This window comes from Panulirus ornatus, chromosome 11 (genome assembly GCF_036320965.1).
Source record: "Panulirus ornatus isolate Po-2019 chromosome 11, ASM3632096v1, whole genome shotgun sequence".
In the NCBI taxonomy this organism is placed as follows: domain Eukaryota; kingdom Metazoa; phylum Arthropoda; class Malacostraca; order Decapoda; family Palinuridae; genus Panulirus; species Panulirus ornatus.
Genome location: NC_092234.1, coordinates 34,739,992 through 34,761,425, shown reverse-complemented (window position 1 = coordinate 34,761,425; position 21,434 = coordinate 34,739,992). Strand labels below are relative to the sequence as shown.

General features: G+C 41.9%; 1 protein-coding gene across 6 annotated transcripts in view; it reads left to right on the top strand.

The window, feature by feature from the left end:
• LOC139751395 (BLOC-2 complex member HPS3) overlaps positions 1–21,434 on the top strand; it is a 186,387-nt gene that overhangs the window by 96,540 nt on the left and 68,413 nt on the right. For all 6 annotated transcript variants that reach the window (XM_071666777.1, XM_071666775.1, XM_071666776.1 and 3 more), the window contains 3 exons: positions 5,704–5,816; positions 14,052–14,303; positions 16,168–16,333. In XM_071666777.1, coding sequence (XP_071522878.1) covers positions 5,704–5,816; positions 14,052–14,303; positions 16,168–16,333 — 531 coding nt within the window. The remainder of the gene's footprint in view (positions 1–5,703; positions 5,817–14,051; positions 14,304–16,167; positions 16,334–21,434) is intronic.

Here is a 21,434-nt window from a genome sequence, read left to right as displayed (position 1 = left end):
CAAGTAAGTGAGCTTGGAAAAGAGACTTGTGTAAAGAAATATCAAGAGATTGAGTGTAGAACAGAGAAGGTGAGAGTAAATGAAGCTAGGGGAGTGGGTGAAGAATGGGAGATGTTTAGGGGAGCAGTGTTAGCATGTGCAAGAGATGTGAGTGGCATGCATGAGGTGGGAGTTGGGCACATAAGAAAAGATAGAGGGGTAGGGTGATGAAGTAAAGTAGCTTGTGCCTGTGACTGGGGGATGTAGAAGAGAAAGCAGCAGGAGGTCAAGAGGAAGTGCAGGGGCTGAAAAAGAAGGTGAATGAGAGTTGGGTGAGAGAGTATCAGTAAACGTTAGGGAGAATAAGATGTTTTAGAAGGAGGTTAGTAGTGTTTAGGAAACAAGAGAACAGATGGGAACATCAGAAAAGGGGCCAGTGGGGAAGTGGTAACAGGTAGTGATGAATTGAGGATATGGAGTGAGTATTTTATAGGACTATTGAATTTGTTTGAAAATAGAGTGGCAGGTGTAGGGTGTTTGGGTTAGGGTGGTATATGAAGTGAGAGAGCCAGGTAGAGTGGTTTGGTGAAGAGAGAAGAGGTGGTGAAATCCTGATTAAGATGAATTGTGGATAGGGGGCTGGAATGAATAGTTTTGTAGTTGAATTTCTTAAGAAAGAGGATGACTACATTTGATTGGTTAATTAGGAGGGAGTGAAAAATATCTCGAGTGATTGAGACATAAACATGCAGTAGGGTGAATGGCATGCATGGGATTGAGTGAATTTGAATTATGTGGTATACAGGGGTCAATGTGCTGTTAGTGGACTGAACCAAGGCATACTAAGTGGCTGGGGTATTCAATGGAAAGGTCTGTGAAGCCTGGTTATGGATAGGGGGCTGTGATTTTGGTGCATGGCAGCTAGAGAATGGATCTGAGCAAATGTAGCCCTTCTTCATCTATTCCTGGCAATACTTTGGAAGTGCAGGGAATGGTGCTGAGAGGTGCAACTGGAGGGATGTCTGATCATTATCTTGTGGAGGCTAAGGTGAAGATTTGTATGGGTTTTCAGAAAAGAAGAGTGAATGTTGGGGTGAAGAGGGTGGTGAAAGTAAGTGAGCTTGGGAAGGAGACTTGTGTGAGGAAGTACCAGGAGAGACTGAGTACAGAATGGAAAAAGGTGAGAACAATGGAAGTAAAGGGAGTGGGGAAGGAATGGGATGTATTTAGGGAATCAGTGATGGAGTGCGCAAAAGATGCTTGTGGCATGAGAAGCGTGGGAGGTGGGTTGATTAGAAAGGGTAGTGAGTGGTGGGATGAAGAAGTAAGATTATTAGTGAAAGAGAAGAGAGAGGCATTTGGACGATTTTTGCAGGGAAAAAATGCAATTGAGTGGGAGATGTATAAAAGAAAGAGACAGGAGGTCAAGAGAAAGGTGCAGGAGGTGAAAAAAAGGGCAAATGAGAGTAGGGGTGAGAGAGTATCATTAAATTTTAGGGAGAATAAAAAGATGTTGTGGAGGGAGGTAAATAAAGTGCGTAAGACAAGGGAGCAAATGGGAACTTCAGTGAAGGGCGCTAATGGGGAGGTGATAACAAGTAGTGGTGATGTGAGAAGGAGATGGAGTGAGTATTTTGAAGGTTTGTTGAATGTGTTTGATGATAGAGTGGCAGATATAGGGTGTTTTGGTCGAGGTGGTGTGCAAAGTGAGAGGGTTAGGGAAAATGATTTGGTAAACAGAGAAGAGGTAGTAAAAGCTATGCGGAAGATGAAAGCCGGCAAGGCAGCAGGTTTGGATGGTATTGCAGTGGAATCTATTAAAAAAGGGGGTGACTGTATTGTTGACTGGTTGGTAAGGTTATTTAATGTATGTATGACTCATGGTGAGGTGCCTGAGGATTGGCGGAACGCGTGCATAGTGCCATTGTACAAAGGCAAAGGGGATAAGAGTGAGTGCTCAAATTACAGAGGTATAAGTTTGTTGAGTATTCCTGGTAAATTATATGGGGGGGTATTGATTGAGAGGGTGAAGCCATGTACAGAGCATCAGATTGGGGAGGAGCAGTATGGTTTCAGAATTGGTAGAGGATGTGTGGAACAGGTGTTTGCTTTGAAGAATGTATGCGAGAAATACTTAGAAAAGCAAATGGATTTGTATGTAGCATTTATGGATCTGGAGAAGGCATATGATAGAGTTGATAGAGATGCTTCGTGGAAGGTATTAAGAGTATATGGTGTGGGAGGCAAGTTGTTAGAAGCAGTGAAAAGTTTTTATCGAGGACGTAAGGCATGTGTACGTGTAGGAAGAGAGGAAAGTGATTGGTTCTCAGTGAATGTAGGTTTGCGGCAGGGGTGTGTGATGTCTCCATGGTTGTTTAATTTGTTTATGGATGGGGTTGTTAGGGAGGTGAATGCAAGAGTTTTGGAAAGAGGGGCAAGTATGAAGTCTGTTGTGGATGAGAGAGCTTGGGAAGTGAGTCAGTTGTTGTTCGCTGATGATACAGCGCTGGTGGCTGATTCATGTGAGAAACTGCAGAAGCTGGTGACTGAGTTTGGTAAAGTGTGTGAAAGAAGAAAGTTAAGAGTAAATGTAAATAAGAGCAAGGTTATTGGGTACAGTAGGGTTGAGGGTCAAGTCAATTGGGAGGTAAGTTTGAATGGAGCAAAACTGGAGGAAGTAAAGTGTTTGAGATATCTGGGAGTGGATCTGGCAGCGGATGGAACCATGGAAGCGGAAGTGAATCATAGGGTGGGGGAGGGGGCGAAAATCCTGGGAGCCTTGAAGAATGTGTGGAAGTCGAGAACATTATCTCGGAAAGCAAAAATGGGTATGTTTGAAGGAATAGTGGTTCCAACAATGTTGTATGGTTGCGAGGCGTGGGCTATGGATAGAGTTGTGCGGAGGAGGGTGGATGTACTGGAAATGAGATGTTTGAGGACAATGTGTGGTGTGAGGTGGTTTGATCGAGTAAGTAATGTAAGGGTAAGAGAGATGTGTGGAAATAGAAAGAGCGTGGTTGAGAGAGCAGAAGACGGGTGTTTTGAAATGGTTTGGGCACATGGAGAGAATGAGTGAGGAAAGATTGACCAAGAAGATATATGTGTCAAAGATGGAGGGAACGAGGAGAAGTGGGAGACCAAATTGGACGTGGAAAGATGGAGTGAAAAAGATTTTGAGTGATCGGGGCCTGAACATGCAGGAGGGTGAAAGGAGGGCAAGGAATAGAGTGAATTGGATCAATGTGGTATACCGGGGTTGACGTGCTGTCAGTGGATTGAATCAGGGCATGTGAAGCATCTAGGGTAAACCATGGAAAGTTGTGTGGGGCCTGGATGTAGAAAGGGAGCTGTGGTTTCGGGCATTATTGCATGACAGCTAGAGACTGAGTGTGAACGAATGGGGCCTTTGTTGTCTTTTCGTAGCGCTACCTCACACACATGAGGGGGGAGGGGGATGGTATTACATGTGTGACGAGGTGGCGATGGGAATGAATAAAGGCAGATAGTGTGAATTGTGTGCATGGGTATATATGTATGTGTCTGTGTGTGTATATATATGTGTACATTGAGATGTATAGGTATGTATATTTGCGTGTGTGGATGTGTATGTATATACATGTGTATGGGGTTGGGTTGGGCCATTTCTTTCGTCTGTTTCCTTGCGCTACCTCGCAAACGCGGGAGACAGCGACAAAGCAAAATAATAATAATAATAATAATAATAATAAGGTAAGGTTATTTAATGTATGTATGACTCATGGTGAGGTGCCTGAGGATTGGCGGAATGCGTGCATAGTGCCATTGTACAAAGGCAAAGGGGATAAGAGTGAGTGCTCAAATTACAGAGGTATAAGTTTGTTGAGTATTCCTGGTAAATTATATGGGAGGGTATTGATTGAGAGGGTGAAGGCATGTACAGAGCATCAGATTGGGGAAGAGCAGTGTGGTTTCAGAAGTGGTAGAGGATGTGTGGATCAGGTGTTTGCTTTGAAGAATGTATGTGAGAAATACTTAGAAAAGCAAATGGATTTGTATGTAGCATTTATGGATCTGGAGAAGGCATATGATAGAGTTGATAGAGATGCTCTGTGGAAGGTATTAAGAATATATGGTGTGGGAGGAAAGTTGTTAGAAGCAGTGAAAAGTTTTTATCGAGGATGTAAGGCATGTGTACGTGTAGGAAGAGAGGAAAGTGATTGGTTCTCAGTGAATGTAGGTTTGCGGCAGGGGTGTGTGATGTCTCCATGGTTGTTTAATTTGTTTATGGATGGGGTTGTTAGGGAGGTAAATGCAAGAGTTTTGGAAAGAGGGGCAAGTATGAAGTCTGTTGGGGATGAGAGAGCTTGGGAAGTGAGTCAGTTGTTGTTCGCTGATGATACAGCGCTGGTGGCTGATTCATGTGAGAAACTGCAGAAGCTGGTGACTGAGTTTGGAAAAGTGTGTGGAAGAAGAAAGTTAAGAGTAAATGTGAATAAGAGCAAGGTTATTAGGTACAGTAGGGTTGAGGGTCAAGTCAATTGGGAGGTGAGTTTGAATGGAGAAAAACTGGAGGAAGTGAAGTGTTTTAGATATCTGGGAGTGGATCTGTCAGCGGATGGAACCATGGAAGTGGAGGTGGATCATAGGGTGGGGGAGGGGGTGAAAATCCTGGGAGCCTTGAAGAATGTGTGGAAGTCGAGAACATTATCTCGGAAAGCAAAGATGGGTATGTTTGAAGGAATAGTGGTTCCAACAATGTTGTATGGTTGCGAGGCGTGGGCTATGGATAGAGTTGTGCGCAGGAGGATGGATGTGCTGGAAATGAGATGTTTGAGGACAATGTGTGGTGTGAGGTGGTTTGATCGAGTGAGCAACGTAAGGGTAAGAGAGATGTGTGGAAATAAAAAGAGCGTCATTGAGAGAGCAGAAGAGGGTGTTTTGAAGTGGTTTGGGCATATGGAGAGGATGAGTGAGGAAAGATTGACCAAGAGGATATATGTGTCGGAGGTGGAGGGAACGAGGAGAAGAGGGAGACCAAATTGGAGGTGGAAAGATGGAGTGAAAAAGATTTTGTGTGATCGGGGCCTGAACATGCAGGAGGGTGAAAGGAGGGCAAGGAATAGAGTGAATTGGAGCGATGTGGTATACCAGGGTTGACGTGCTGTCAGTGGATTGAATCAAGGCATGTGAAGCGTCTGGGGTAAACCATGGAAAGCTGTGTAGGTATGTATATTTGCGTGTGTGGGCGTATGTATATACATGTGTATGGGGGGGGTTGGGCCATTTCTTTCGTCTGTTTCCTTGCGCTACCTCGCAAACGCGGGAGACAGCGACAAAGTATAATAAAAATATGATAATAAATAATAATAATGATAATATTTCTACATATGCTTGAAGTTGTCTTTAGAAATAAAACCTTAAGAATAAGTTTCTTGCAGGTTTGGAATAACCTAGATAGAACTTATAAATCTTTTTCTTGGGAAGTTAGTCAAAACTGATTTATACTGATTTATGAGTCAGCAGTTTTGGAGAATGGAAGGTCATGTGTTTTCCAGTCTGAATGGTTAGACCCCATATAGCAGAATGAAACAACCTCAGGGTGGTATCCCCCTCCCTAAGCAACAAGTCTCACAGTGGGTGACTAGTTTCCCCTATGAAAAAGAAAGGCTGGTTTCTGTTTTTCTCTCTTCTAGAAAGTTATTTATGTGAAACTTCTCATTTTGAAATAAGATTTTTGTTACTTAGGTACCACCACACTGGGAAGAAACTGTGTGTCTGGTGGGACTGCGGCCGTTCCTCAATGTGGAGACTCTTACCCTTACGGACTCCTGTCTTGCCCTCATAGCTGCCAACAACGAGTAAGGCTTGGATATCTTTGTGATCTTGTTGGCAATTAATCGTGTCTTAACATTGGTGTTTCTCAGAAATGCTTCTATATTTTTTTATTTCATTTATTATACTCTTTGTTGCTGTCTCCTGCGTTAGCAAGGTTGCGCAAGGAAACAGGTGATAGAATGGCCCAACCCACCCACATACACATGTATATACATAAACGCCCACATACGCACATATACATACCTATACATTTCAACGTATACATATATAAACAGACATATACATATGTACACATGCACATGTTCATACATGCTGCCTTCATCCATTCCCGCCGCCACCCTGCCACACATGAATTGACACCCCCCTCCCCCACATGCATGCGATGTAGCGCTAGGAAAGGACAACAAAGGCCACATTTTTCCACATTCAGACTCTACTTGTCATGTTTAATGCACCAAAACCACAGCTCCCTTTCCACATCCAGGCCCCACAAAACTTTCCATGGTTTACCCCAGATGCTTCACATGCCCTGGTTCAATCCACTGATAGCCCGTCGACCCCAGTATACCACATCACTCCAATTCACTCAATTTCTTGCACGCCTTACACCCTCCTGTATGTTCAGGCCCTGATCGCTCAAAATCTTTTTCACTCCATCCTTCCACCTCCAGTTTGGTCTCCCACTTCTCCTTGTTCCCTCCACCTCTGACATATATATCCTCTTTGTCAATCTTTTACTCATTCTCTCCATGTGACTGTGCCTCACGACCATGTAACATTGTTGGAATAACTATTCCTTCAAACATACCCATTTTTGCTTTCCGAGATAACGTTCTCGCCTTCCACACATTCTTCAGTGCTCCCAGAACCTTTGCCCCCTCCCCCTCCCTGTGACTCTTTTCCACTTCCATGGTTCCATCTGCTGACAAATCTACTCACAGATATGTAAAACACTTCACTTCCTCCAGTTTTTCTCCATTTAAATTTACCTCCCAATTTACTTGTCCCTCAACCCTACTGAACTTAATAGCCTTGCTGTTATTCACATTTACTCTCAGCTTTCTTCTTTCACACACTTTACCAAACTCAGTCACCAACTTCTGCAATTTTTCACCTGAATCAGCCACCAGTGCTGTATCATCAGCGAACAACAACTAACTCACTGCCCAAGCCCTCATCCCCAACAGACTGCATACTTGCCCCTCTCTCCAAAACTCTTTAATTCACCTCCCTAACAACCCCATCCATAAACAAATTAAACAGCCATGGAGACATCATGCACCCCTGCCACAAAGTAACATTCACTGGGAACCAAATACTTTCCTCTCTTCCTACTCGTACACTTGCCTTACATCCATGATAAAAGCTTTTTATTGCTTCTAGCAACTTACCTCCCACACCATATACTCTTAATACCTTCCACAAAGCATCTCTATCAACTCTAACATATGCCTTCTCCAGATCCATAAATGCTACATACAAATCCATCTGCTTTTCTAAGTATTTCTCACATACATTCTTCAAAGCAAACACCTGATCCACACATCCTCTACCACTTCTGAAACCACACTGCTCTTCCCCAATCTGATGCTCTGTACATGCCTTGACCCTCTCAATCAATACCCTCCCATATAATTTCCTAGGAATACTCAACAAACTAATACCTCTGTAATTTGAACACTCACCTTTATCCCTTTTGTCTTTGTACAATGGCACTATACACCCATTCTGCCAATCCTCAGGCACTTCACCATGAACTATACTTACATTGAATATCCTCACCAACCAGTCAACAACACAGTCACCCCCTTTTTTAATAAATTCCACAGCAGTACCATCCAAATCCGCCACCTTTCTGGCTTTCATCTTCCACAAAGCTTTCAATACCTCTTCTCTGTTTACCAAATCATTCTCCTTGACCCTCTCACTTTGCATGCCACCTCGACCAAAACACCCTATATCTCCCATTCTATCATCATACACATTCAACAAACCTTCAAAATACTCACTCCATCTCCCTCTCACTTCACTACTAATTGTTATTACCTTCCCATTTGCCCCTTCACTGATGTTCTCATTTGTTCTCTTGTCTTAACCCACTTTATTTATCTCCTTCCAAAACATCTTTTTATTCTCCCTAAAATTTGATGATACTCTCTCGCCCTAACTCTCATTTGCCCTCTTTTTCACCTCTTGCACGTTTCTCTTGACCTCCTGCCTCTTTCTTTTATACATCTCCCAGTCATTTGTGCTATTTCCCTGCAGAAATCATCCAAATGCCACTCTCTTCTTTCACTAACAATCTTACTTCTTCATCCCACCACTCACTACCCTTTTTAATCTGCCCATCTCCCAACTTTCTCATGCCACAGGCATCTTTTGCACAGGCCATCACTCCTTCCCCGAATACATACCATTCCTCCCCCACTTCCATTACATCATTTGCTCTCACCTTTTTCCATTCTGCTCTCGATCTCTCCTGGTACTTCATCACACAAGTCTCCTTTCCAAGTTCACTTACTCTCTCCACTTTCTTCACCCCAACATTCTCTCTTCTTTTCTGAAAACCTCTACATAGCTTCACCTTCACCTCCACAAGATAATGATCAGACATCCCTCCAGTTGCCCTTTTCAGCACATTTACATCCAAAAGTCTCTCTTTCTCGTGCCTATCATTTAACACGTAATCCAATAATGCTCTCTGGCTATATCTCCTACTTACATATGTATACTTATGTATATCTCTTTTTAAACCAGGTATTCCCAATCACCTGTCCTCTTTCAGAAAGCACATAGATCTACGAGATCTTCACCATTTCCATTTACAACACTAAACACCCCATGTACACCAATTATGCCCTCAACTGCCACAGTACTCACCTTTGCATTCAAATCACCCATCACTATAAACCAGATTTGTGCATCAAAGCTGCTAACACACTCACTCAGCTGCTCCCAAAACACTTGCCTTTCATGATCTTTCTTCTCATGCCCAGGTGCATTTCTCTCCATCCGCTTTCAGTTTTACCCATGTCAGTCTAGAGTTTACTTTCTTACACTCAATCACATACTCCCACAACTCCTGCTTCAGGAGTAGTGCTACTCCTTCCTTTGCTCTTGTCCTCTCACCAACCCCTGACTTTACTCCCAAAACATTCCGAAACCACTCTTCCCCTTTACCCTTGAGCTTTGTTTCACTCAGAGCCAAAACATCCACGTTCCTTTCCTCAAACATACTACCTGTCTCTCCTATTTTCTCATCTTGGTTACATCCACACACATTTAGACACCTCAGTCTGAGCCTTCGAGGAGGATGAGCACTCCCTGCATGACTCTTTCTTCTGTTTTCCCCTTTTAGAAAATTAAAATACAAAGAGGGGAGGGTATATATGTGTATGTCAGTTGTTCGCTGATGATACAGCACTGGTTTCTGATTCGGGTGAGAAACTGCAGAAGTTGGTGACTGAGTTTGGTAAAGTGTGTGAAAGAAGAAAGCTGAGAGTAAATGTGAATAAGAGCAAGGTTATTAGGTACAGTAGGGTGGAGGGACAAGTCAGTTGGGAGGTAAGTTTGAATGGTGAAAAACTGGGAGGTAAGTTTGAATGGTGAAAAACTGGAGGAAGTAAAGTGTTTTAGATATCTGGGAGTGGATTTGGCAGCAGATGGAACCAAGGAAGCAGAAGTGAGTCACAGGATGGGGGAGGGGGCAAAAGTTCTGGAAGCATTGAAGAAATGTGTGGAAGGTGAGAACATTATCTCAGAACACAAAATTGGGTATCTTTGAAGGAATAGTGGTTCCAACAATGTTATATGGTTGCGAGGCATGGGCTATTGATAGGGTTGTGTGGAGGAGGGTGGATGTGTTGGAAATGAGATGCTTGAGGACAATATGTGGTGTGAGGTGTGGTTTGATTAAGTAATGAAACGATAAGAGATATGTGTGGCAATAAAGAGAGTGTGGTTGAGAGAGCAGAAGAGGGTATATTGAAATGGTTTGGATACATAAGAGAAAATGAGTGAGGAAAGATTGACAAAGAAGTTATATGTGTCAGAGGTGGAGGAATGGGGAGAAGTGGGAGACCAAATTGGAGATGGAAGGATGGAGTGAAAAAGATTTTGATCAATCGGGGCCTAAACATACAGGAGGGTGAAAAGCGTGCAAGGAATAGAGTGAATTGGGTTGATGTGGTATACTGGGGTCGACGTGCTGTCAATGGATTGAACCAGGGCATGTGAAGCATTTTGGGTAAACCATGGAAAGTTTTGTGGGGCCTGGATATGGAAAGGGAGTTTTGGTTTGCGCTGCACATGACAGCTAGTGACTGAGTGTGAACAAATGTGGCGCTTGTTGTCTTCCTAGCACTTTCTCGCGCGTGCGCAGGGGAGAGTGATGCCATTTCATGTGTGGTTTGGTGGTGGTGGGAATGGATGAAGGCAGGAGGTATGAATATGTACATGTGTGTATGTGTATATGTCTGTGTATGTATATGTATGTATACGTTGAAGTGTATAGGTATGTATATGTGCGTGTGTGGGCATTTACGTATACATGTGTGTATGTGGGTGGGTTGGGCCATTCTTTCGTCTGTTTCCTTGTACTACCTCACTAATGCGGGAGACAGCGACTAAGTATAATAATAATAATGATAATAATGTTACGTATATGTGCGTGTATGGGCATTTATGCATATATATATGTGTATGTGAGTGGATGGGTCTTTCTTCATCTGTTTCCTTGCACTACCTTGCTGACATGGGAAGTGGCGATCAAGTATAATAAAATGAAAAGAAAAGTTGTTTGAAGGAGGATGGTCAAGAGATGGGGCTTCACAAATTTAAAACTCTCTCCCATTGCAGTACAAGTAGGTAAAAATATCCATGATTTCTTCATGATCATTTGTAGCTGCATGACTTCTTGGTCCATGCTTTAGGTTGTCAGTTTGTAGACTGGTTGCTGCATTGTAATGAAGGTTCATCTTTAATGTAGTTACGTTGCCTATAATATCTTTGGACCTAGAGCAACCCTCAGAAATTTTTGGTGGCAGCTCACAACAGTTTTTGCTTAATGGCTTCATAATTTGGAAATGGAAGTAGGAACATGAGGTAGAACCCTCTGAAAACACTGTTAGAGTTACCTTCTGTCAATGACCTGCTGTGGGTGAGGCACTTAAGGCTAAGAAGCAGCACTGGAGTTCAACAGTTATGAGTCTCCTCTGTCTTGGCCACCCTCTTGTGGGAGTTTCCAATGGGATGGGCATCAGAGATATAGCTAGATACTCTTTTCTAAAATAGGTCAGCTCATTTAGAATCCATTAGTTGGGTTATAGCATTTATCTAAGTTTATTCTTTAGAATAAATTAAGGCACTTTTCAGTTGTGAAAAGAGAATCTGGTTGGTCTCTAGATAAGTTGTCAGATTGGTTATAAAGCAGGAACTTTTGCATTGACTGCCCTTGTGGTTGACAGTGAAATTCTCTTAATTAATAGAGATTTTTTTCAAATTGGAAGCTTGAAATATTTAACATAAGTTTGCTGCACAAGGTTCATAATCTTTAAACACCAAAACATTCCTCTCATCTTAAGATGTTTATTGTTATGGAGAAAGTGGAGAGGTTGGAAAGTGTTATTAAAATAGTTTAATGAGGATAGTATAGTAATGAATAAGAGGTAGAGGATATACTGCCTGGCCCAGAATATATGAGTGGTGGGCTTAATCTTTCTCCAAGTATCTCAATGAAAGGAGTTTGGGATCGAAGATGCATGGTAGGACATTCTACTAAATGTGAGAGTAGATATTAACCCACAAGATAATGAATAACCCACAGGATGAAGGATTAGGATTGAGAACTGAAAAGGCTTACTTTCATAGATATGGTCTGAGTGCCTTGCTCATTTCTCCAAGAAATAGCTTGCAAAATATACCCTTGAGACAGTCATAGTGGATGAAGGGGAATTGGATGAGTTTAAAATGGCTAAATCAGAATCTGTTCACCTTAGAGAACATAAGATTTTTAAGTGTGGCCTCCTATCTTTTTGTCACAGGCACTTTAAAGCTTATTGGTTGAAATTCCCTCTGGGTAGCTCTGTGGCTGAAAAGCCAGTTTTGTAACCAGGAAGTTTTAGTAAACTCCTTTTGTCAAAGGGTTGCTCCAGTCGTCATAAAAATTGTGGTGAGTAGCAGATTTAGCTAGGGGCAAGAAGTGGTGGTCTCCCCACTTACTAAAGATGTGGCTGAGATATATTTAGAGGTGAGTTTACATTTAGTTTCAACCAGCATTAGCAAAAGTTAGGAGAGCTAAGTATTGGTTGTACATTTTCCTAGCTTTAATCCATTCATTGGAAAGGAGGATGGTTTAATGGATTTCTAGAAGGCCAAGTTGTCCTTAAAAGAGACTGTTTGAAGCCATTTCAGGATGATATGCAAATTATCATGCATGAAATTATTTCTGGAGAGGTAATGAAAACTTCCTTTAGGGACAGACACATCAGTTGCTTTGGCCAGTATTTTTATTTTGACAGTTTTTTTTTTTTACGTGTGTGTCTTGGTGATGTAGTTGGTAGAGTTGTGGTGCTGATTTTTCTTCTGGCTCTGGTTTGATTTTTGGTATGGGCAGTCAATGCACAGCCCAGTCTTCACTTCATCTTTCCTCTGGTTGATACATGAAGGGGTACCAGCTTCAGTTTAGGTACAGCTCAGTATCTACAAAAAAACCTTCTCTGCCTCCCCGTATAAAGACGATGTGATGCTTAAATTTTAGCCTTGATTACCATCTGCAGACATCTGGGCTTGGATTTGGTATGGTTCCTAATGTAATCTTGGTTCATATTTGGTTCTGAATGAGGGGAGGCTCTGATAAGGCATTGCAGGAAGCAGTTGCCTGATAGTGCATTCTGAGCCCCTATTACCATAGAAATCTCACAGTGAGTCCACATCTTCTTGCTTCCATTCGAGAATTCTAGCTTTCTACTCCTTAGAAAGGTAAGAGTAACCATCTTGGAGCACAGGTAGAAGAAATACTGTGCCCGGAGCAAAATTCTCAAAATGAAATGGCTACCAGAAAGAGTAAAGAAAGAACATCTTTAAAGATAGGCAGGTTGCTGGTGCTCACAAAATTAGAAACACTAGTCTCAGCATCCAGATGTATGATGATTTCGCCCTGAGAGCATTATCTGCTTGTACCCACAGTAAATCTTAGCCATGTTTTGCCTTTGAAAATATATGGGAGCAGATAGTGTTTTTTGCAATTATTGTACCACAACTCTGATGAGTTTAGTCAGTAGACAGACTGTAACCTGAGTTATCCCAGGAGTATCCTTCATTGGAGACACTGACAGGACTCAGGCCTACCAGGATGTGGTAGTTATTTTAGGACTGAGGAGCTTTCCATGGTCTTATGAGTCTTGTGTCATGTTCAAGGATTAAAATTTCTTAGTTGGATAAGAAAGCTGTGAAGTTTGCCAACTAACGACTTATAGTAGGGTGCATATTTGGACAATATTTTGTATTTGAGACCCCTTCTTTGGCTCATGTCTTGTGAAATTGTTACTTTTTTTTCTTAAATTCTCACAAGATTTATGATAAAAATTGCACCTACTGTATATCTCATTACTGTACAAGGCTGTGTAGTCTTCAGAGATTGAGCAATGCTAGTGGCTTCAGGAAGGTGTCACATATTTGGTTGTCTTCAGTAAACAGATAAATTGGAGATGTTATTCCATCTAATAATGACATTATAATTTTCCGAGTGAATAAGTCCTCCTCTCTGTTGATTACTCTGGTTGGAGCACAAGAGATGGGGGTCAAGTGATGGAATTTGCTTAAAAAGTTGTCTGTGAACTAATAAAATGCATTTTAAGCTGGTCTTCTCACTTGCCCGCAGCTCATCACCTGGCCCACCCTCCCCTGTGGGGGATGGCTTGCCTTCCAACAACCATTTGAGATCTGAGACAAGCATGTTTGTTCTCTTAGTTCTTTTTTTTTTCTAGGCTGTTATGACTTAACTAATTGCCGAAAGCATATTTTTCAGGGTTCTCTAGGGACATATTAGAGTATTGCTGTAAAGGTGATTATTCATATGTTTACCTCCCATACCTTAGGTAACTGAAAAGCTTGTAAGTAAACTGCTTTAACGGTAAAGGCAAGTAAAGAGTCTAGCAAAAAAAAAGACCCTTTTCAATGGCTTGACGTTGACTTCTTGAACTTATTCAATGTTGTTTTTCTTCATTATCTAAGATGACTTGGATTTTGATTTTTTTCAGGGGTGGTGATAAGTCCCACACAGTTTATTCTCTTCATCTGCCAACTGCTGCCAGCCTGTATAAGGAGATGGTACGTGTGGGCCGGAGCCACAGATCTGCCTCACCATCCACATACTTGCACCTTCTCTTAGAAGCTCATCTGGTCCTCACAACTGCCCTTCACCATGAGCTTCCTCAGGTTCAAGAAGCTGAGGAGGACCTGTACTCTCTCCTGCAGGACTCTTCAGCACTGCTTGGTGACTACTATGCCCAGTAGGTTTTAATAAGTTAGTTTAGCCAGCACATTAATTTATTATGTATGTGTGTACTTGATAAGGTGTCCTACTAGGACACCTTTGATGCAGGACAGTGTTTTAGTTCATATCTTCCCATATCGAGGTAGTAGTTGGTGAGGAGTCAACAACCAGGAAGGTGAATTACCAGTATTATCCACTTAGGTATTGTGAGGGTTAGTGATAGCTGCGTAGTGAGCTAGCACTTTAATGGTTTTCAAGTTGCACTACTCTTCCCCAGGTAGCTGTCTTTTCTTTTTGCCTTACCCTCATTTGAACTTCTGGCGTACAAACATACAATCTCTCCTTGTCATATATAACACTTGACAGCATATAACTCATAGCTCATTCTTTGTAACTCTAGATTCTCATTCTTTGTAACTCTAGATTTTCCTATGATAAGGACTATTTGCTAGCCCAGCCTTTTGGCAAAATGGTAGGAACATTTAGACACAAGCATTAGGTAGAAACATAAGGTAGATGTAATAGGTAGGAACATTAGGCAGGAGCTTTAAGTAAAGGTAGTCTGTAGGAACTTGATGTAGGAGCCTCTGGAAACACTGTGCTAGAGCTGCCCTCTGCCAGTCGCCTGTTAAGGGTGAGGCACTAAAGGCTGAGAAGTGTCATTGGAGTTCACTAGCCATGGAGACTATTACTGTGGCCACCTCCTTGAGGAAGGTCCAGGAGGAAGCAGACATCAGATATATAGATAGATAGGTAGATCTTCCCATACTTATGTTGAATTGTACTATTTTCCCAAGTTATTTATCTGTAATCTGTCTTTCCCTGAGAAGACTGATTGGCAGAATATGATGTGAATACATTTACCCCATTGAGATGCATAGCACACACTTATAAGATATTCAAATATCTATTTGTTTACAATAACCTCAGGACCAATTTCTGTGAAAGAGTCGTGGTATTATCCAGGACCTTTCTAAAAGCCCCTACAGCCCAAGGCTATACCATTTCCAGTAACAGGGAAATGTAGACTCTTTTGAAATGAAAAGGTCTTTGATGAGACTGTACTTCCAGTGATACAGTCTGATAACTCCCTCATATGTTATTGAAATCATTATATACTACAAATCAATGGGTATCTTTATTTGTAGAGTGAAAGATGAAATGATGTATAGTATCCATTTTTCCACTTCAGATAGTCATTACAGCTAATTTCTATTATCCTGAAATTAGTGGGTAAAGAGGAAAGATCAGAAGAGGCAAGTAGTTTGGGAGCAGCTGAGTGAGTGTGCCAGCAGCTTTGATGCGTGAGATCGGGATTTAGTGATGGGTGATTTAAATGCGAAGGTGAATAATGTGGCAGTTTAGGGTATAATTGGTGTACATGTGGTATTGATAGTGCAAGAGGAATGATTTGCCTTTGTTTAAATTGTTTTTGCTAAACTGCTGGAGAAGTAATAGGAAATTGTTGAAGTTTTAAAGGGACTGTTAGAGATGTACTTATGTGTAAAATTTTGTAACTATAATCACTCTTGGAAAACAGAAGACTTCTGAACATTGTTTGAGATGTATTGAAAATTTATTGGTGTTTAGTTATGGTATAGTATTGTAATATGGTGGAATATTGCCAGAGATGTAAGGAATTACTTCCTTTATGATTCTACTGTATAATGTTCTTTTATTTCACTGTTATCCATGGTTTTACTTCTCTAATCCCATGTTCCTTTTTCATTGCATCTTGAGGGTATTTGATATGCTATTTTTCTGTTCCACATGCTTGAAGCACTTTATATTAAACACTGTGCAAGCTTTAAACCACTTCTACCATTTTCAAGTTATGGACCCCTTATGATAATAAGATGCTGAGATACTTTGCTTTGCAGGTGTGAAACTGAAGCGGAGTGGAACCAAGCAACACAGTACTACCAGGTGTCTAGCCTTAGCCCTGATGCAGTGATAGAGCGATTAGATCTACAGTGTCCTGGGCTTGTTGCAGTTATTTCTGCCTTGCTGCTACACCCAAACACACCTACACTGACTTCTGCACAGGTTGGAAATCCAGTGATTGATATATGATATCAAGACAGCATAACAGAAACTGTCTTTTTGAAATGAGGAATTTTGTTCTTCAGTTCAGTTTTAGGGAATTGCTTAGATGATAGTTAGGTGTGTCTGCCTTTCTGTGTCATTCATGAATGATCCTCATTGTCCTTGCTTATTCTAGAAAGAGGTTTCAGTTTTTCTAGTTTACTCTTTTTTTTTTTTTCTTAGTGCACCCATAGTGCAGGTGTGGACGTAACCAAGATGAGAATAGAGGAGAGGTAGGTAGAATGTTTGAGGAAAGAAATCTGGATGTTCTGGCTCTCAGTGAAATGAAGCTTAGAGGTAAAGGAGAAGAATGGTTTAGAAATGTCATGGGAGTAAAGTCAGGGGTTGGTGAGAGAACAAGAGCTAGAGAAGGGGTAGCACTACTCCTGAAGCAGGGGTTGTGGGAGGGTGTGATGGAATGTAAGAAAATAAATTCTAGATTGTGTGGGTAAAACTGAAAGTGGATGGCAAGAGATGGGTGATTATTAGTGCTTATGCATGCACCTGGCCATGAGAAGAAAGATTATTAGAGGCAAGTGTTTTAGTAGCAGTTGAGTAAGTGTGTCAGCAGTTTTGATGCATGAGACCTGGTATTTAGTGATGGGTGATATAAATGCTAAGGTAAGTAATGTGGCAGTTGAGGGTATGATTGATGCGCATGAGGTAGTCAGTCTTATGAATGGAAATGGTGATGAGCTTGTAGAGTTGTGTGCTGAGAAAAGGCAGATGATTGGGAATACCTGGTTTAAAAAGAGAGATACACTCAAGTATACGTATTTGAGTAGGAGAGGTGGTTATTGGTATTATTAGATTACTTATTAATTGATAATCATGTAAGAGAGAGACTTTTGGATGTAAATGTGCTGAGAGAGGCAGCTGGTGGGATGTCTGATCACTATCTTGTATGAGTGAGGGTGAAGATTTGTAGAGGTTTTCAAAGGAGAGGAGACAATGTTCAGGAGACCATGGTAAGAGTAAATGAGCTTGGAAAGGAGATTTATGTGAAGAAATTCCTGCAGAGGTTGAGAGTAGAATGACAGAAGGAGAGGGCAAATGAAGTGAGGAGAGTGGGTGAGGAATGGGATGTATTTAGAGAAGCAGTGATAGCATGTGCAAGATATGCATGTGGCATGTGAAAGGTGGGAGGTGGGCAGATTGAAAAGTGTAGTGAGTGATGGGATGAAGAAGTAAAGCTGCTAATGAAAGAGAAAAGAGAGAATTTGGGGCAGTACTTACAAGTAAGGAGTGCAAATGATTGGGAGATGTATATGAGAAAGCAACAGGAGTTCAAGAGGAAGGTTAAGGGATTGAGAAAGAGGGCAAATGAGTGTTGGGGTGAGAGAGTATCATTAAACTTAAGGGAGAATGAAAAGATATTTTGGAAAGAGGTAAATAATGTGCAAAAGAAAAGAGAACAAATAGGGACATCGGTGAAGGGAGCAAAAGGGAAGTGACCCACCGCCTTGCCAGATTTCCTCTTCCACAGAGCTTTCACTACCTCTTCTCTCTTAGCCAAACCATTCTCCCTGAGCCCTCTCTCTTTGCAAACCACCCCAACCAAAACACCCTACATCTGCCACTCTGTCATCAAACACATTCAGCAAACCTTCAAAATACTCACTCCATCTTCTCACTTCATCAATACCTGTCATTACTTCCCCTCTTCCCCCTTCACTGATGTTCCAATTTGTTCTCTTATCTTATACACGTTATATACCTCCTTCCAAAACATCTTTTATTCTCCCTAAAGTTTAATGATATTGTCTAGCCTCATCCCTCAATTGCCCTCTTTTTCAACCCTTGCACCTTCCGCTTGGCCTGTTGCCGCTTTCTTTTATATATCTCCCAGTCATTTGCACTCCTTCCTTTTAAGTATCGTCCAAACTCCTCTCTTTTCTCTTTCACTCTCAACTTTACTTCTTCATCTCACCAATCACTACCCTTTCTAATCTGCCCACCTCCCAACATTTTCATGCCACACACATTTTTTGCACATGCCAACACTGCTTCCCTAAATACATGCTATTCCTCACCCACTCCCCTCACATCATTGGCTCTTTCCTTTAGATAATTCTGTTAAGTACTGGCACCTGATGAGATGGATTGTCTCCACGAAACATGTCGTGCGACATGTATAGAAAAATTTTAATTTAAGTAAGATTGTATGAACTCTTACTGAAGTGCAATTTCACCTTCATATACACATGTACATATTCATACTTGCTTGCCTTCATCTATTCCTGGTGCTACCCCACCCCAAAGGAAAAAGCATCACTACCCCTGCTTCAACAAGGTAGTGCCAGGAAAACAGATATAAAAGGCCACATTTGTTCACACTCATTCTCTAGCTGTCATGTGTAATGCACTGAAACCTTAGCTCCCTATCCACAACCAGGCCCAACAGACCTTTCCATGATTTACCCCAGATGTTTCACATGCCCTGGTTCAGTCCATTGACAGCACGTCATTGACAGCACTTCAACCTCAGAATACCACATTGTTCCAGTTCTCTCTGTTCCTTGCACGCCTCCCACCATCCTTTACATTCAGGCCCTAATCACTTGGAATCTTTTTCATTCCATCCTTCCACCTCCAATTTGGTCTCCTGCTTCTTGTTCCCTCCACCTCTGAAACATATATTCTCTGTCAACCTTTCCTCTGTCATTCTCTTCATATGCCCATACATTTTCAACACACCCTCTTCTGCTCTCTCAACCACACTCTTATTTCCACACAGCTCTCTTATCCTTTCATTACTTACTTGATCAAATCACTTCACACCACACATTGTCCTCAAACATTTCATTTCCAACGCATCCACCCTCCTTCGTACAGCTCTATCTACAGTCCATGACTTACAACCATATAATGTTGTTGGAACTACTATTCCTTCAAACATACCCATTTTTGCTCTCCAAGATAACATTCTCTCTTTCCACACATTCTTCATTGCTCCAAGAACCTTCTTCCCCTTCCCCACCCTGTGACTCACTTCCACTCTCATGGTTCCATTTGCTGGTAAATCCACTCCCAGATATCTAAGTTACTTCCCTTCCTACAATTTTTCTCCATTCAAACTTACATCCCAATTTGATTGTGCCTTATCCCTGCTGAAGCTGATAATCTTGCTTTTATTTGCATTTACTCTGAACTTTCTCCTTTCACACACTTTTTCAAACTCAGTCACCAACTTCTGCAGTTTCTCACTTGAATCAACCACCATAGCTGTATCACTGGTGAACAGCAACTGAGTCACTTCCCAGGCTCTCTCATCCCAAACAGACTGCATATTCACCCCTCTCTACAAAACACTTGCATTTACCTCCCTAACCACTCCATCCGTAAACAAATTAAACAACCATGGAGACATCACACACCCCTGCTGCAGACCGACCTTGGCTGGGAACTAACCACTTTCCTCTCTTCCTACTCATACACATGCCTTACATCCTTGATAGAAAATTTTTACTGCTTCTCGCGGCTTACCTCCCACCCCATATACTCTTTTAGACCTTCCACAAAGCATCTCTATCAGACCTATCATATGTCTTCTCCAGATCCATGGATTATTTATTTTTCATTATACTTTGTTGCTGTTTCCCGCATTAGCAAGGTAGCACAAGGAAACAGATGAAAGAATGGCCCAACCCTCCCATATATTCATGTATATATATACATGCCCACACACGCACATATATATATATACATGCCCACACATGCACATATACATACCTTTACATTTCATCTTATGCATACATATACATACACAGACATATACATGTATACACATGTTCATATTCGTACTTGCTGCCTTCATCCATTCCTGTCGCCACCCCACCACACAAGAAATGGCACCCATGTCCCCCGCGCGCCCGCAAGGTAGCGCTAAGAAAAGACAACAAAGGCCACATTCGTTCACACTCAGTCTCAAGCTGTCATGTGTAATGCACCAAAACCACAGCTCCCCTTCCACATCTAGGCCCCACAAAACTTTCCATAGTTTACCCCAGACGCTTCACATACCCTGGTTCAATCCATTGACAGCACATCGACCCCAGTATACCACATCGTTCCAATTCAATCTATTCCTTGCAGGCCTTTCACCCTCCTGTATGTTCAGGCCCCAATCACTCAAAATCTTTTTCACTCCATCTTTCCACCTCCAGTTTGGTCTCCCACTTCTCCTCATTCCCTCCACCTCTGACACATATATCCTCCTTATCAATCTTTCCTCACTCATTCTCTCCATGTGACCATACCATTTCAGTACATCCCCTAATGCTCTTTCAACCACACTCTTTTTATTACCACACTTCCCTCTTACCCTTTCATTACTTACTCGATCAAACCACCTGACACCACATATTGTCCTCAGACATCTCATTTCCAACACATCCACCCTCATCTGCACAACCCTATCTATAGCCCACGCCTCGCAACCATATAACATTGTTGGAACCACTATTCCTTCAAACATACCCATTTTTGCTCTCCGAGACAACATTCTTGCCTTCCACACATTCTTCAATGCTCCCAAAACCTTCGCCCCCTCCCCCACCCTTGATTCACTTCCACTTCCATGGTTAAATCTGCTGCTAAATCCACTCCCAGATATCTAAAACACTTCACTTCCTCCAGTTTTTCTCTACTCAAACGTACCTCCCAATTAACTTGTCCCTCAACCCTACTGAACCTAATGACCTTGCTCTTATTCACATTTCTCTCTGCTTTCTTCTTTCATACACTTTACCAAACTCAGTCACCAGCTTCTGCAGTTTCTCACACGAATCAGCCACCAGTGCTGTATCATCAGCGAACAACTGACTGACTTCGTAAGCCCTCTCATCCACAACAGACTGCATACTTGCCCCTCTCTCCAAAACTCTTTCATTTACCTCCCTAACCACCCCATTCGTAAACAAATTTGACAGCCATGGAGACATCATGCATCCCTGCCGTAAACCGACATTCACTGAGAACCAATCACTTTCCTTTCTTCCTACTCATACACGTGCCTTACATCCTTGATAAAGACTTTTCACTGCTTTTAGCAACTTACCTC